This window comes from Mesoplodon mirus, assembly GCF_964341445.2.
Source record: "Mesoplodon mirus genome assembly, chromosome: 2".
Taxonomy (NCBI): domain Eukaryota; kingdom Metazoa; phylum Chordata; class Mammalia; order Artiodactyla; family Ziphiidae; genus Mesoplodon; species Mesoplodon mirus.
This window is the reverse complement of record NC_138977.1, coordinates 46498058-46515960: the sequence shown is the minus strand read 5'-3', so window position 1 is coordinate 46515960 and position 17903 is coordinate 46498058. Positions and strand designations below refer to the sequence as shown.

The window sequence follows — 17903 nt, the reverse complement described above, 5'->3', positions numbered from 1 at the left end:
CCCATACAGGATAAATCCAAGGAGAAACATGCCAAGACACATATTAATCAAACTATCAAAAATTAAATAAAAGAAAAATATTAAAAGTAGCAAGGGAAAAACAACAAATAACACATAAGGGAATCCCCATAAGGTTAACAGCTGATCTTTCAGCAGAAACTCTGCAAGCTAGAAGGGAGTGACAGGACATACTTAAAGTGATGAAAGGGAAAAACTTAAAACCAAGATTACTCTATCCAGCAAGGATCTCATTCAGATTTGACGGAGAAATTAAAATCTTTACAGACAAGCAAAAGCTAAGAGAATTCAGCACAACCAAACCAGTTTTACAACAAATGCTAAAGGAACTTTTCTAGGCAAGAAACACAAGAGAAGGAAAAGACCTACAATAACAAACCCAAAACAATTAAGAAAATGGGAATAGGAACATACATACTGATAGTTATCTTAAATGTAAATGGATTAAATGCTCCAACCAAAAGACATTGACTGGCTGAATGGATACAAAAACAAGACCCATATATATGCTGTCTATAAGAGACCCACTTCAGACCTAGGGACACATACAGACTGAAAGTGAGGGAATGGAAAAAGATATTCCATGCAAATGGAAATCAAAAGAAAGCTGAAGTAGCAATTCTCATATCAGACAAAATAGACTTTAAAACAGACTATTTCAAGAGACAAAGAAGGACACTACATAATGATCAAGGGATCAATCCAAGAAGAAGATATAACAATTGTAAATATTTATGCACCCAACATAGGAGCACCTCAATACATAAGGCAAATACTAACAGCCATAAAAGGGGAAATTGACAGTAACACAATCATAGTAGGGGACTTTAACACCTCACTTTCACCAATGGACAGATCATCCAAAATGAAAATAAGGAAACACAAGCTTTAAATGATACATTAAACAAGATGGACTTAATTGATATTTATAGGACATTCCATTGCAAAACAGCAGATTACACTTTCTTCTCAAGTGTGCATAGGACATTCTCCAGGATAGATCACATCTTGGGTCACAAGTCAAGCCTCAGTAAATTTAAGAAAATTGAAATCATATCAAGCATCTTTTCTGACCACAACACTATGAGATTAGAAATGACTTACAGGGAAAAAAACGTAAAAAACAGAAATAGATGGAGGCTAAACAATACGTTAATAAATAACCAAGAGATCACTGAAGAAATCAAAGAGGAAACCAAAAAATACCTAGAGACAAATGACAATGAAAACACGAGGATCCAAAATCTATGGGATGCAGCGAAAGCAGTTCTAAAAGGGAAGTTTATAGCTATACAAGCCTACCTCAAGAAACAAGAAAAATCTCACATAAACAATCTAACCTTACAGCTATAGGAACTACAGAAAGAACAGACAAAACCCAAAGTTAGCAGAAGGAAAGAAATCCTAAAGATCAGAGCAGAAATAAATGAAATAGAAACAATAAAACAATAGTAAAGATCAATAAAATTAAAGCTGGTTCTTTGAGAAGATAAACAAAATTGATAAACCATTAGCCAGACTCATTGAGAAAAAGATGGAGAGGACTCAAATCAATAAATAGAAATGAGGGCCTCCCTGGTGGCGCAGTGGTTGAGAGTCCGCCTGCCGATGCAGAGGATACGGGTTCGTGCCCCGGTCTGGGAGGATCCCATATGCCGCGGAGCGGCTGGGCCCGTGAGCCATGGCCGCTGGGCCTGCGCATCCGGAGCCTGTGCTCCGCAACGGGAGAGGCCACAACAGTGAGAGGCCCGCATACCGCAAAAAGAAAAAAAAAAAAAAAAAGAAATGAAAAAGGAGAAGTTACAACAGACACCGCAGAAATACAAAGCATCCTAAGAGACTACTATAAGCAACTCTATGCCAGTAAAATGGACAACCTGGAAGAAATGGACAAATTCTTAGAAAGGTATAACCTTCCACGACTGAACCAGGAAGAGATAGAAAATATGAACAGACCAATAAGAAGCACTGAAATTGAAAGTGTGATTAAAAATCTTCCAACAAACAAAAGTCCAGGACCAGGTGGCTTCAAAGGTGAATTCTATCAAACATTTAGAGAAGAGCTAACACCCATCCTTCTCAAACTCTTCCAAAAAATTGCAGAAAAAGGAACACTCCCAAACTCATTGTATGAGGCCACCATCACCCTGATACCAAAACCAGGCAAAGATACTACAAAAATAGAAAATTACAGACCAATATCACTCATGAATATAGATGCAAAAATCCTCAACAAAATACTAGCAAACAGAATCCAACAGCACATTAAAAGGATCATACACCATGATCGAGTGGGATTTATCCCAGGGATGCAAAGATTGTTGAATATATGTAAATCAATCAATGTGATAAACCATATTAACAAATAGAAGAATAAAAACCATATGATCATCTCAATAGATGCACAAAAAGCTTTTGACAAAATTCAACACCCATTTATGATAAAAACTCTCCAGAAAGTGGGCATAGAGCGAACCTACCTCAAGATAATAAAGGCCATATGCAACAAACCCACAGCAAACATCATTCTCAATGGTGATAAACTGAAAGCATTTCCTCTAAGATCAGGAACAAGACAAGGACGTCCACTCTCACCACTATTATTCAACATAGTTTTGGAAGTCCTACCACAGCAATCAGAGAAGAAAAAGAACTAAAAGGAATACAAATTGGAAAAGAAGAAGTAAAGCTGTCACTGTTTGCAGATGATGTGATACTATACATTGAGAATCCTAAAGATGCCACCAGAAAACTACTAGAGCTAATCAGTGAATTTGGTAAAGTTGCAGGATACAAAATTAATGCACAGAAACCTCTTGCATTCCTATACACTAATGATGAAAAATCTGAAAGTGAAATTAAGAAAACACTCCCATTTATCATTGCAACAAAAATAATAAAATACCTAGGAATAAACTTACCTAAGGAGACAAAAGACCTGTATGCAGAAAATTATAAGACATAGATGAAGAAATTAAAGATGATACGAACAGATGGATATATATACCATGTTCTTGGATTGGAAGAATCAACATTGTGAAAGTGACTCTACTACCCAAAGCAATCTACAGATTCAATGCAATCCCTATCAAACTACCACTGGCATTTTTCACAGAACTAGAACAAAAAATTTCACAATTTGTATTGAAACACAAAAGACCCCAAATAGCGAAAGCAATCTTGAGAAAGAAGAACAGAGCTGGAGGAATCAGGCTCCTGGACTTCAGACTATACTTCAAAGCTACAGTAATTAAGACACTATGGTACTGGCACAAAAACAGAAATATAGATCAGTGGAACAGGATAGAAAGCCCAGAGATAAACCCATGCACATATGGTCACCTTATCTTTGATAAAGGAGGCAAGAGTATACAATGGAGAAAAGACAGCCTCTTCAATAAGTGGTGCTGGGAAAACTGGACAGCTACATGTAAAAGAATGAAATTAGAACCCTCCCTAACACCATACACAAAAATAAACTCTAAATGGATTAAAGACCTAAATGTAAGGCCAGAAACTATCAAACTCTTCGAGGAAAACATAGGCAGAACACTCTATGACATAAATCACAGCAAGATCCTTTTGGACCCACCTCCCAGAGAAATGGAAATAAAAACAAAAATAAACAAATGGTACCTAATGAAACTTAAAAGCTTTTGCACAGCAAAGGAAACCATAAACAAGACCAAAAGACAACCCTCAGAATGGGAGGAAATATTTGCAAATGAAGCAACTGACAAAGGATTAATCTCCAAAATTTACAAGCAGCTCATGCAGCTCAATATCAAAAAAGCAACCCAATCCAAAAATGGGCAGAAGACCTAAACAGACATTTCTCCAAAGAAGATATATAGATTGCCAACAAACACATGAAAGGGGGCTCGACATCATTAATCATTAGAGAGATGCAAATCAAAACTACAATGAGATATCATCTCATACCGGTCAGAATGGCCATCATCAAAAAATCTACAAACAGGGTTTCCCTGGTGGTGCAATGGTTGGGAGTCCGCCTGCTGATGCAGGGGACGCGGGTTCGTGCCCCATTCCAGGAGGATCCCACATGCCGTGGAGCGGCTGGGCCCATGAGCCACGGGCGCTGAGCCTGCGTGTCTGGAGCCTGTGCTCCACAGCAGGAGAGGCCACAACAGTGAGAGGCCCGCGTACCACAAAAAAAAAAAATCTACAAACGCTGGAGAGGGTGTGGAGAAAAGGGAACACTCTTGCACTGTTGGTGGGAATGTAAGTTGATACAGCCACTATGGAGAACAGTATGGAGGTTCCTTAAAAAACTAAAAATAGAACTACCATACGACCCAGCAATCCCACTACTGGGCATATACCCTGAGAAAACCATAATTCAAACAGTGTCATGTGGGCTTCCCTGGTGGCGCACTGGTTGAGAGTCTGCTTGCCGATGCAGGGGACACAGGTTCATGCCCCGGTCCAGGAAGGTCCCACGTGCCACGGAGCGGCTAGGCCCGTGAGTCATGGCCGCTGAGCCTGTGCTCCGAAACGGGAGAGACCACAGCAGTGAGAGGCCCGCGTACCGCAAAGAAAAAAAAAAGCGTCATGTACCACAATGTTCATTGCAGCTCTATTTACAGTAGCCAGGACATGGAAGCAACCTAAGTGTCCATCGAAACATGAATGGATAAAGAAGATGTGGTACATATATACAATGGAATATTACACAGCCATAAAAAGAAACGAAATTAAGTATTTGTAGTGAGGTGGATGGACCTAGAGTCTGTCATACAGAGTGAAGTAAGTCAGAGAGAGAAAAACAAATATCATATGCTAACACATATATATGGAATCTAAAAAAAAAAAAGGTCATGAAGAACCTAGGGGCAAGACAGGAAGAAAGACACAGAGCTACTAGAGAATGGAGTTGAGGACACTGGGAGGGGGAAGGGTAAGTTGGGACAAAGTGAGAGAGTGGTAGTGTATATATGGACATATATATACTACCAAATGTGAAATAGATAGCTAGTGGGAAGCAGTCACATAGCACAGGGAGATCAGCTCTGTGCTTTGTGACCAGCTAGAAGGGTGGGATAGGGAGGGTGGGAGGGAGGGAGATGCAAGAGGGAAGAGATATGGGGATATATGTGTACGTATAACTGATTCACTTTGTTATAAAGCAGAAACTAATACACCATTGTAAAGCAATTATACTCCAATAAAAACGTTAAAAAAAAAAGAAAGTACATGTCCCTGATTACTAATGAAATTGAGCATGTTTTCATATGTCAAGGGCTTGTGTTTTCTTCTTTTGTGAAATTCCTATTCATTTGTTTCCTGTTTTTCAGCTAGCTATCTTTTCCTTTTTTATTCATAGGAGTCCTCTATATGTTTTATTTTTTAAAAATATTTTATTTATTTATTTATTTTGGCTGTGCTGGGTCTTAGTTGCCTCATGCGGCATGTTGGATCTGCTTCCCTGACCAGGGATTGAACCTGGGCCCCCTGCATTGGAAGCGTGGCATCTTAACCGCTGGACCACCAGGGAAGTCCCCTCTATGTGTTTTAGATACTAATAATTTGCCAATTAAATGCATTGCAAATACCTTCTTGATGACAAATTGGATATGAGGCAAGGGAGAAGAAGGAGTGTAGAATTACTCCTAGAATTCTCATTTGGGGAACTGAATGGATGATGGTGCTGTTAAACTAGTATATAGAATAGAGGAGGAGAAATAGATCTGGGGGAGGGAGGAATTAATTTAAGACATTTTGGAGTTTGATGTTTCCATGGGATGTTGAGTTGCAAATGTCTCATAGAAAGTTGGCTCTAATGATCTGAAGCTCAGGCCAAGGTCTGTTATGCCACATAAGTCCTGAAGGACTCCTGTATGATGGGCCTTCCAGGAGACTATAGTTGGAAGGAATATGGTAATTCTTAAACTCATTTGTCCTCTACCCATCCTTACTTCTTCTCTAGGCTATGGATTCTCCAATCTAAGCTTTTTATGAAATGAATGTCCCAAATGACCCACCAGACACTTCATCTTAGTTATAATTACTTTATTATGTTTTGGTCTCTAAACAGTTAAATAATCTTTCTTAATATTTCTAGGAGAGAACATTACTTTTATTTTGAAAAGCATTCAGCGTATTTGTCTTACATAACATGCAGAACATGTATTTAAATTTAAAAATTTCTTCCATTGCAGTACTTAATTACACAAATTATTCCATAAACACTGAAAACAATATAAGAAACATATACATCTAAGAGTTCTACTTTGTGTAGTCTTTGACTAAATAATACTGTTTTCATATACATTTCCAGATATTTCTAGCTGCTTCTGTGTATTTGGAATTATGTATATAACACCCAGAAGAATATGGGCCCCTTGGAGGGATGGCAGTAGAAGCCCATGGAGTAAAGATCTTTCTTTAAAAGGCAGATTGTCTTGTTGCTTTGAATACCTTTTAGTTATTTGAGATTCTAAGATCCCTGATAAGCCCAGAGGGGGAAGACCCCTTCATAACCCCCTTTAGAAGATAGAAAAGGTGAGGAAGCTGTCAGTAGCAGGGCTAGGGCTTGGCACACTCATTAAGAAAGTAGCGCCTCAGCATAGCTTATAGTCTAGTGCCAGGGCAGAGTTACTCCCAAACAGCTCAGGATGATGAGCCATCCACCGCCGTGCAGGAGCAGTAGCAGCAGCAGCTAATTTGGTGACTGTGGTTGGTCACCTTTTAGGAGAACTGCAATCCATGGACAATTAGGGCTTGACATATACTGTGTGTAGGGAAATGACGGCAGAGATAGCTTCTCTGTGGTCCATCCTTATCGGTAGTGCAGTGATTATGCCTCTTTCTTTGTTTGAGATCTTTTAGACCTGTAAGAAGAGAAGGGGAGTGTAAATGACTCTGACTTCAGTCTGAATTCTGCTTGGAACATGCTGAATTCATAGATAATCCTAAGTCTTCAGGTGAAGTGTGTGGTTAGCTTTCCTGATGCTACGCAATGATTGTGGGTTACACGGGATGCTTTTTTAAGGCCAGGAAAAGCTTGGGGTAAATTCGGCATCTTTGCTTGGATAGTTATAGCTCTGCTTTAAGGTTAAAGTGACCTATTGACACTTCTAGACAGTAATTAGGGTAACTTTTGATACCACACAAGATGACGACACCTCAGTATATAAATAGATGGAGGTAGTGGAAGCATGGTGGTACACCGTTTTAAGCCAAGAATTCCACAGGAAAGCCTTATGTAGATATTTCTAACTTCACAAGATCAACATTTCTTAAAGAGCAGTTCTTCTGCAAGCAGTAGCAAACCTACCTTTCCTTGCTAATTGCTTTCAGTAAATTCTTGATGGTCTTAGACTCCGGATTAAGACATCTTTTCTTCCTGTTCTTTTTCATTGTGGCACTATAGAAGTAAATAGGAGTGAAAATATTTAAAACAATATTGGGCCAATAAAACAGATGGAATATACAGTTTTAAAGTCAGACATTTAGGTTTCACTTTAGATGTTTCCCTTTGCTGTACAGAAGCCCTAGAATCATCACAAACCCTTTACTGATTTTTGTAATCATCATCATGTATTTAGTTGTATGATTACCACCAGGGAGGTGATCATTAGGTGGGATTTTACTCACATGATCTCAACACGTGGGCAAGATTGACTTGCAGGAATCACTTCAAGTTTTTCTAAGGACCTTGGATTAACAGGTCGATCACTGATCTCGATACACGTACAGCGTGTAGTCCTAGAGAGCGGTATTTCTGCAGGAAAAGAAACAGGTACAGCAGACGACGTTAGCGCAGTTTTCATTTTAGGCATTTAATGTGGATTGGGTAGTACTTAGCTGAACCTGGACCTCTATGTAATCACATACTCAATTTGTGATCATATAGCTCTGTATGATTAATTAGTTGATTCTCTGAAAGAATGGAATTGCAGCTTGTTGATTGTAAGATCATACCCTTGAGCCCAGGTCATATAGTTACTTAAGTTAACTAAGGAGATACCTGTCTCATCCTCTTTCTCCTCCTTCCCTCACACTTTCTGTCTTGTCCCTCTTCCACTCCCACCTTCCTCCTTCTCTCATTCTTTTATTCCACTTACTTCTCTGACTATAAACTCTGACCAGAAGGAATCCCTGCTCATTTACCCTTCATTTAAAAGGCAGGCTGTAAAACTTTTGCAAATACATTATTTCTGCACTTAAAGAGTTTATACCCAGTCCTATTTCTGATCTTACAAATTAAATATCCCTGGATGTTCCTCACCTTGAGTTCCTCTCAGAGTCAGAAGGATAAGGCAGAAAATAAGAACGGCACTTTGGTTCATGGTGCTGCAACTGAAGGTTCTTCTGTAGTAGGCTCAGACTGCCTGAACAGTTGAGGAGCGTCTTTGAAAACGTCGGGCTAGGTTGCAGTATTTATTTGCAAAGGCACTTTCCCTCTCTAACTCTGATTGGATAACATTACAGTTGACTTGAGAAAACCTGTGTCTCTTCCTTGGGGAAGTCCCATGTTGCAGAACCAAAGATATTATTTGTATTTATTGTGGCTTCTGAGTTATGGAATTTCCCTCCACCTCCTTTGTTTCAATAAGAGTGAGCTACGTTTCACTTTCTAAATCATGAACTATTTCTTGAAAAACATAACTTTACTGCAGATATAAATAGTTTTTAAAAAAATGGAACTTGGATTCTCATCTCGCACCTCCTGAAAAATGCAAATGTCAACTTAAACTCAAGTTAAAGTCTTAAACACAGTTTTAAAACAAGTAAGCCTTAATATTTTGTTTTGAATCATTTAAATTTGCAGCAGTAAGGCATGAATAGGAATATCTTATATTTATTCACTTTTTATGGGTTTCAGAGATGTTGTATACTTTCTCATTTTATTTCTACAGTAATCCTGTAAGAAGGTAGGAAATTGTTTTATAAGTGGAAGAATAATCTTCAAGGTTAGATAACTATGTTAGGTCATACAAAGGTTGCCACCCATTTATTCTAACTATGATGCTTTTCTTCCAACATTTATTTTAAATTTTGGTAATACTTTCAGAGGCTAGATAATTTTTTAAAATTCCACAGTAATAGCAATTTTTCAACCTTTGGAGGTAAATCTAATTTTTGGAAACAGTGGTTTAGCCAAGCACTGCAGTGTTTGATCAGTATTACAGAGTAATAGGTTTGGTCTTCTTGGACAAGGTCAAAGATATAGAACTGGCAAGGTTCAAGGAATTCCAGAAGTGCTCTGATTATTCATAACATCATTAGGATAAGTGAATAGATTCCAACATAATTATTTCTAGGGAAAACACTACTCACTTGGATATCTGATTTCTGGTATGTTATTAAACAAGTTTCATGTATTATAGTCAGTCCCTGAATGAAAACATCGTAAGACAATATCCAGAATGGAGTAAGGAAAGGATTTGTAGCTATAGTAGGGTTATTGCAAAAAAACAGAAGATGCTTTTTGAGGAAATAAACTTAAAAGAGGGGCATAAATAGAGATGAGAGAACAGAATGGAAATAGAGAGGTTGATTTAAGATGGGTACAGCTCTAAGAGAATGTCGCATGCAAAGCAAAGGCAAAAAAGTGTTAGCCTTTGAGCTGGTAACATTGATAACTGAAATAAGCATAGTTTCAACTGGGCAAATAGGGTCAAAACTTGGCCTCTTATCTTAGCATTCAGTAGTACTTGGCTGACACCATCAGTAAGAAGTAGGTGATACTCATGTAGTATAACATATGTTGGAAGTTCACCAATATCCAAGGGTTACATAGTCTGGTTGTGTTCTTTGCAAGTGATTGGCAACAGGGGATACAAAATGAAATACTATTCTAAATGCAGGCATCAGATGCCGGTGATACTTGGAACCTAGGAAAGTATTTGGGAGGTCTTTTCATAGTCAGCTAGGCTGCAGCAATGTAGGGATAGTCCAGGGAAAGGTAGGTCTGCCATCCTAGGGTTAGACTAGTGTACCTGGCAGAGACTGGCCTACAGCTTGGCATAGAGGCCAAGATAAAAGCCCGTATCTGAAAACTGGACACACATAAGACTTGGAACCTCAGGTACAGGAGATCTGTCATCAGAGCAGTGAGGTGTTGCTTGGGGAGGTGGAAATTGCTGGATCCCAGGTTGGTCTGTTCCAGGGACTGGGTAGAGCTAAGCTTCCCAGTGGGTAAGTCAGTGAGTGGACTTAACTGTGGGGAAACTGGAAGCTCAGAAGGAGGGGAAGTGAGGCAGAGACTGATAGAGCCGAGAAGACTTTCACTCAGTAAGAAGGCCTTCTTCTGATGAGGGAAAGGTTTGTGCGAGACAGTGACATGGAAGGGCCCTCCCACGGCTGTTTGTGCAGCATAAAAATTGGACTGTGAGTAAAAATGCCAAACATTTTTTGGGGAAATGTCTGACATCATGGATGGAAGAGGCACTGAACAGTTCAACATTAAACAATAAAAAGATACATGGTGATAATTTTACTTTTGTTAGTGTCTCAGTTCTCAGCTAAGATGCTGTCTATATAGCAAAGTAAAAGGAGAGTTGAGGTAGATGCCTGCTAGTGGATTGTTATTAATGAGAAAATATTTCTTATTTGTTTAATTGATTTTTAATTAAGTATTACATAGCATTAACTGTATGCTAGGCATTGTTTGAAGTACTTTATGAATATTGACTTATTTACTCCTTAAATAGTGACTCATGTTACTCAGTAACCCACGCTAGAGTCCATTTTCTCAACAACTTTGTTATGTTGCCTCTCAGAGAGAACATTGTTCTTGATTTGGATTTCTGATTTCCATTCTGTCTTGATTGGCTGAAGCCATCTTTAATGTTATTTTGATGCCTCAGTAATTAAACACCTGGAAAAGGTTTAAGATGTATCGATCTTACACTGAATTCATACTGAAATGAAAAATGCTGTAGTATATATATGTTAAACCCATGTATACAGATATACACGTGTTAGTAAACATTCATATAGATACACATTTATTTACTTATAGTATTTTTAAAAGGTAGTTTCCTTACCTAAAACAGACGATGTTCAGTTGGATTCATTTTATTAATTAATTATTTTAATTAATTAATTAATTTTTGGCTGCATTGGTCTGCATTTCTGCTCATGGGCTTTCTCTAGTTGTGGCGAGCGGGGGCTACTCTTTGTTGTGGTGTGTGGGCTTCTCACTGTGGTGGCTTCTCTTGTTGCAGAGCACGAGCTCTAGGCACATGGGCTTCAGTAGTTGTGGCGCACGGGCTTTAGAGCGCAGGGGCTTAGTTGCTCGGTGGCATGTGGGATCTTCCCGGACCAGGGCTCGAACCCGTGTTCCACGCATTGGCAGGCGGATTCTTAACCACTGCGCCACAAGGGAAGTCCCAGTTTAGATTATATTGAACATTGTGATCCTGAGATTTTTGTGACTGGGGGAAAAAGACATTTATTTCTTCCTAGTTCTGATATTTGTATTCTAATTGTGTTAAAATATGTAAATTTTGTTTCTTTAAGAGTTGGGTTTTATTGCAATTTTTAAAACACTGCAAATAGATTTAATCATTCAGCACCTTGTTATTTCTGCAATTAGACAATTCCTCGGTTATATTCATCAGCCTACTCAACTTTTCTTTCATCAGAAATATAGATGTCTCCCAAATTGTTTTTATATTCTTATTTTTAACTGCTGTGACTTTCTGAATCATTATAAATTACCTTTCTTTGTCTCTACTAACAATTTTTTTGTCTGGTCTATTAAATATAGCTAATTCAGCTCTCTTCTGGTTACTGTCAGCATGATATATCTTTTTCTGTTATTTAACTTTTAACCTGTTTATGTCAGTGAATATAAACTATGCCTCTTGTAAAAACTGTACAGTTGGATCATACTTTTTAAAAATCCATTTTCTGGAGAGCAGTCAATATAACAGAGTAGAAAGACTCTGAGCTCACCTCCTTTCATGAGCACACTAAGATCACAACTATCTGCAAAACAACCATCGATGAAAAAGACTGGAACCTACCAGAAAAGATCTTATACAACAAAGATATAAAGAAGGGACCACAATGAGATGAGTAGGAGGGGCGGACTTGCGATAAAATCAAATCCCATACCTCTTGGAGTGCAACCCACAAACTGGAGAATAATTATATTGCAGAAGTTCTCCCATACAAGTGAGAGTTCTGAGCTCCATGTCAGGCTCCCCAGCCTGGGGGTCTTGCACCAGGAAGACGAACTGCTAGAGCATTTGGCATTGAAGGCCAGTGGGTCTTAATTTCAGGAGCCCCACAGGACTGGGGAAAGTAGAGAGTTTACTATTAAAGGGTGCACACAAAATCTCATGTGCACTGGGACCCGGGGAAAAAGCAGTGATTTGATAGCAGCCTGGGCCAGACCTACCCTCTGGTCTTGGAGAGTCCTAACCATCAGCAGACAGGCTGCCTAAGGACTTTCTGAGTCCACAGCCACCTTTAGACATGCGTCTAGACATGGCCCTGCCCACCAGAGGGCCAATACCTAGCTTCACCCAGCAGTGGGCAGGCACTGGCCCTCCCCTCCAGTAAACCTGCACTAACTTCTAGACAAGGCTCACCAACCAAGGAACAGACACCAGACACAAGAAAACTAGAATCCCACAGCCTATAGACCCAGCCTGTCCACAGCAGGCCAGATCCTACCCTGACAGCTGGGTCCTGGCTCTGTCCACTAGCAGGCCAACACAAGCTTCAGGATACCCTCGACCCCCAACTGTGTCAGAAACTGGGCCTCCAACCAATGATCTGAAATGAGCTCTGGGATCCCTGGGCCCTGCAGCCAGACTCCAGGAACCAGCTCTGCCTGTCGGTAGTCAGGCACTAACCCCAGGACCTGGTTTCATTTGCCAGTGTCTGGGCAACAGTCAGTCTTTGGGATCTGACTCTGCCTACCAGTGAGCCACTGCTAGAGCTGGGACTCTCTAGGGTTCTGCAGCCAGCTGCCTTGTGACCAGGCCCTGCTAAAGAGCAGCCAGCAGCTTCTGCATATGACAGGGCCTGGCCAGTCAGACAAGAAAAAAAAAAAATAGGAATCCAAACTGGAAAAGAAGAAGTAAAACTGTCACTGTTTGCAGATGACATGCTACTATACATAGAAAATCCTAAGGATGCTACCAGAAAACTACTAGAGCTCAGCAATGAATTTAGTAAAGTTGCAGGATACAAAATTAATGCATAGAAATCTATTGCATTTCTATACACTAGCAAGGAAAGATCAGAAAGAGAAATTAAAGAAACAATTCCATTTACCATCGCATCAAAAAGAATAAGATACCTAGGAATAAACCTACCTAAGGAGATAAACGACCTATACTCTGAAAACTATAAAACACTGATGAAAGAAATTAAAGATGACACAAACAGATGGAAAGATATACCATGTTCTTGGATTGGAAGAATCAGTATTGTCAAAATGACTGTAACACCCAAGGCAATCTACAGATTCAGTGCAATCCCTATCAAATTACCAATGGCATTTTTCACAGAACTAGAGCAAAAAAATCTTAGAATTTGTATGGAGACAGAAAAGATCCCGAATAGCAAAGCAAACTTGAGAAAGAAAAATGGAGCTGGAGGAATCAGGCTTCCTGACTTCAGACTATACTACAAAGCTACAGCAATCAAGACAGTATGGTACTGGCACAAAAACAGACATATAGATCAATGGTATAGGATAGAAAGCACAGAGATAAACCCTTGCACCTGTGGTCATTTAATCTATGACAAAGGGGGCAAGAATATACAGTGGAGAAAAGACAGTCTCTTCAATAAGTGGTACTGGGAAAACTGGACAGCTACATCTAAAAGAATGAAATTAGAACACTCTGTAACAACATACACAAAAATAAACTCAAAATGCCTTAAAGACCTGAATGTAAATCCAGACACTATAAAACTCTTAGAGGAAAACATAGGAAAAACACTCTTTGACATAAATCGCAGCAAGATCTTTTTTTGACCCACCTCCTAGAGTAATGAAAATAAAAACAAAAATAAACAAATGGGGCCAATTAAACTTACAAGCTTTTGCACAGCAAAGGAAACCATAAACAAGATGAAAATACAACCCTCAGAATGGGAGAAAATATTTGCAAATGAAGCAACTGACAAGGGATTAATCTCCAAAATATGCAAACAGCTCATGCAGCTAAATATCAAAAAAAACAAACAACCCAATCAGAAAAATGGGCAGAAGACCTAAGCAGACATTTCTCCAAAGAAGACATACAGATGGCCAACAAACGCATGAAAAGATTCTCAGCATCACTAATTATTAGAGAAATGCAGATCAAAACAATAATGAGGTAATACCTCACACCAATCAGAATGGCCATCATCAAAAAATCTGCAAACAATAAATGCTGGAGAGGGTGTGGAGAAAAGGGAACCCTCTTGCACTGTTGTTGGGAATGTAAATCGATACAGCCACTATGGAGAACAGTATGGAGGTTCCTTAAAAAACTAAAAATAGAACTACCATATGATCCAGCAATCCCACTCCTGGGCATATTTCCTGAGAAAACCATAATTCAAAAAGATACATGCACCCCAGTGTTCACTGCAACACTGTTTACAATAGCCAGGACATGGAAGCAACCTAAATGCCCATCAACAGAGGAATGGATAAAGAAGATGTGGTGCATATATACAGTGGAATATTACTCAGCCATAAAAAGGAACGAAATTGTGCCATCTGCAGAGATGTGGATGGACCTAGAGACTGCCATACAGAGTGAAGTAAGTCAGAAAGAGAAAAACAAATATTGCATATTAATGCATATATGTGGAATCTGGAAAAATGGTGTAGATGAAATTATTTGCAAAGCAGAAATAGAGACAAAAACATAGAGAACAAATGTGTGGATAACAAGGGGGGGAAGGAGGAGGTGGAGTGGATTGGGAGATTGGGATTGACATATATACACTACTATGTATAAAATAGCTAACTAATGAGAACCGATTGTATAGCACTGGGAACTCTACTCAGTGCTGTGTGGTGATGTAAAGGGGAAGGAAATCCCAAAAAAGAGGGGATATATGTATATGTAAAGCTGATTCACTTTACTGTATAGCAGAAACTAACATAACATTGTAAAGCAACTATGCTCCAATAAAATAAAAAAAATAGATGTGGTGCATATATACAATGGAATATTACTCAGCCATATAAAAGAATGAAATAATGCTATTTGCAGCAACATGGATGGACCTGGAGATAATCGTATTAAGTGATGTTCATCAGACAGAGAAAGACAAATGTCATATGCTATCGCTTATATGGGGAATCTAAAAAAAAAAAGATACGCATGAATTTATTTACCAAACAGAAACAGACTCACAGACTTAGAGAACGAACTTATGGTTACTAGGGGGGAAGGGTTGTGGGGAAGGGATAGATTTGGAGTTCGGGATTGACATGTACACACTGCCATATATATATATATATATATATATATATATGTATTTATATATATATACACACACACATCTAGTTATTTGTTTTTGGCCGCGCCCACGCGGCACGCAGAATCTTAGTTCCCTGACCAGGGATCAAACCTGTGTCCTCTGCAGTGGAAGTGTGGGAGTCTTAACCATTGGACTGCCAGGGACATCTCCACACTGCTGTATTTAAAATAGATAACCAGCAAGGACCTACTGTATAGCACAGGGAACAGGGCTCAATGTTCTGTAATAACATAAATGGGAAAAGAATTTGAAAAATGGTAGATACATGTATATGTATAACTGAATCACTTTGCTGTACACCTGAAACTAACACAACATCGTTAATCAACTATGCTCCAGTATAAAATTTAAAAGCCCATAGTCATCATGTCACTCCTCTGCTTAAGACCCTCCAATAACTTACAGTTATATTTAGAATTAAATCCAATTTTGTATGCTGTTTTACTAGGTCCTCTATGATCTAGCTGCTACTGGTTTCTCCAGCTTCATCTCACACTGTTCCCTCTTAACCACTATACTCCAGTCACAGAGGCCTTTTATACTAGCAATTTTCTGTATCTGGAATGCTTTTCCCCTTGTTCTTTGTTTTGGTGGTTCCTTCTGGATGTTTGGATATTAGCTAAATATTATAGTACTTTCTCTTACCAAACAATCTAGAGCAGCCATGACCTTATTTTAATTCTCTGGCATTTCTCACTCTCTGATATTTGCTTAGTTTACTTTTTATTTTTTTAATGTCTATTTCTTCACATTCAAATATAAGCCCCCAAAGAGCAGGGACCTTATCAGTCTTACTCAGGGCTTATCCCCAGCAACTAGAGCATCACCGGGCATATGGAAGGTATTCAGTAAATATTGGATGGATGGATAGATGTATAAATTTCTTCCAGACTTTAAGCAACGGCACAAATAAGAGTTATACATCTTCAAAAAGAATTTCCATTGACTCATCACATTTTTACATTAGGACATGGGTATTACTGTTTCCTCTAGCTTTAGGAACCAAGTTTAACCTAAGAAAACTACAGTTTCCCCAGAAGTTAGCACAGATTCAGATAGGTAGAATCAATATAGGCATTCTCAGCTAGCCATAGGTCAAAATCTTTATTCCTAGGACTATGGGGTAAATATATAAAGGGTGGTACACCTAAAAACTTTTAAATTATTCATTGGAAGTTCTCTGCAATTATGCATTGAATGAATGAAGGAATGCAAGTCTCTTCAGTGAATATTGCATATATGTTTGTGGGTGGTTTTGGAAGCAGAAGAATGAGGAGGGTTGTACTTGTTCTCATTATTACGTCTGTACTTTGTGTAGGGAACCAAGCTAATCTCAGGGGATACTGGGAGGGATAAGATCTATTGTCTGTCCTTGATGGGACTTGCATTCTAATTGGAAAGATCAACAAATATGAAACAATAAATATCAACAAAAGAAACTCTATGATCAGTGACAAATGAATGGTATAGACAATAAATACTATGGGGGTTCATAGGAGATTATATTCATTAAGACCAGGAGTGCTCAGATGAACCTTTAAGTATGGATTGTACTTAAGACAAATGGCCAGGAAGGGAAAGCATATGCAATTAGAGAAGTGTCACCAAAAATGGTATTGAGCAATGCCAGCCAACCAGTCAGGCAGGTTGGCACAGTCTCATAGGGATGGTAATACCTTGTTAGGGTTCTGTAGTATCTGGTCCTCAGTTTTACAGGTCCAGAAACTGCTGAAATGGAAAACCTGCAACCCAGGATACTCTACTGAGCAAGAGTACCGTTTAGGATAGAAGGAGAAATAAAAAAACTTCTCAGACAAGCAGAAACTGAAAGAATTCGTCAATACTAAACATACCCTACAAGAAATGTTGAAGGGTCTTCTCTAAATGGAAAAGAAGTAGAATCTAAGGGAAAGAGAGAATGCCAATAAGAAAGGCAAATATAGGGCTTCCCTGGAAGCTCAGTGGTTAAGAATCCGCCTGCCAATGCAGGGGACACGGGTTCAAGCCTTGGCCCGGGAAGATCCCACATGCTGCGGAGCAACTAAGCCCGTGCGCCACAACTACTGAGCCTGTGCTCTAGAGCCCGCAAGCCACAACTACTGAGCCCGTGTGCCTGGAGCCCATGCTCCGCAGCAGGGGGCCCACCACAGTGAGAGGCCTGCGGGCTGCAATGGGGAGTGACTTCTGCTCGCTGCAGCTGGGGAGGGCCTGTGCACAGCAGCGAAGACCCAGTGCAGCCAAAAATACATAAATAAAATTAATTTTTAAAAAAGGTTTAAAAAAAATGAAAGGCAAATATATAGGAAGGATTTAAGATTACTTAAATAAGCCAGTATGTAGATAAAAAGACAAAGAAAATTGTAAAAGCAGCTATAACTACACTAAACAGTTAAGGGATGAGCATGAAA

At 39.1% G+C, this 17903-nt stretch overlaps 1 protein-coding gene across 2 annotated transcripts; it reads right to left on the bottom strand.

Annotated features, from left to right (window-relative positions):
- Positions 1 to 6069: 6069 nt before the first annotated feature.
- Positions 6070 to 8385, bottom strand: CXCL10 (C-X-C motif chemokine ligand 10; the record flags this gene model as incomplete). 2 transcript variants are annotated; one of them, XM_082602383.1, is made up of 4 exons in its annotated part: positions 8270 to 8385; positions 7636 to 7762; positions 7316 to 7405; positions 6070 to 6869 (listed from the first exon to the last, which is right to left on the bottom strand). In XM_082602383.1, the coding sequence occupies exons 1-4, from the start codon at positions 8328 to 8330 to the stop codon at positions 6836 to 6838; spliced, it is 312 nt and encodes a 103-aa protein (XP_082458509.1). In that variant the 5' UTR covers positions 8331 to 8385. The 2 variants fall into 2 exon arrangements, with proteins under 2 accessions (XP_082458509.1, XP_082458510.1); XM_082602384.1 differs by lacking the exon at positions 6070 to 6869 and having other exon boundaries at positions 7312 to 7405.
- Positions 8386 to 17903: the final 9518 nt, after the last annotated feature.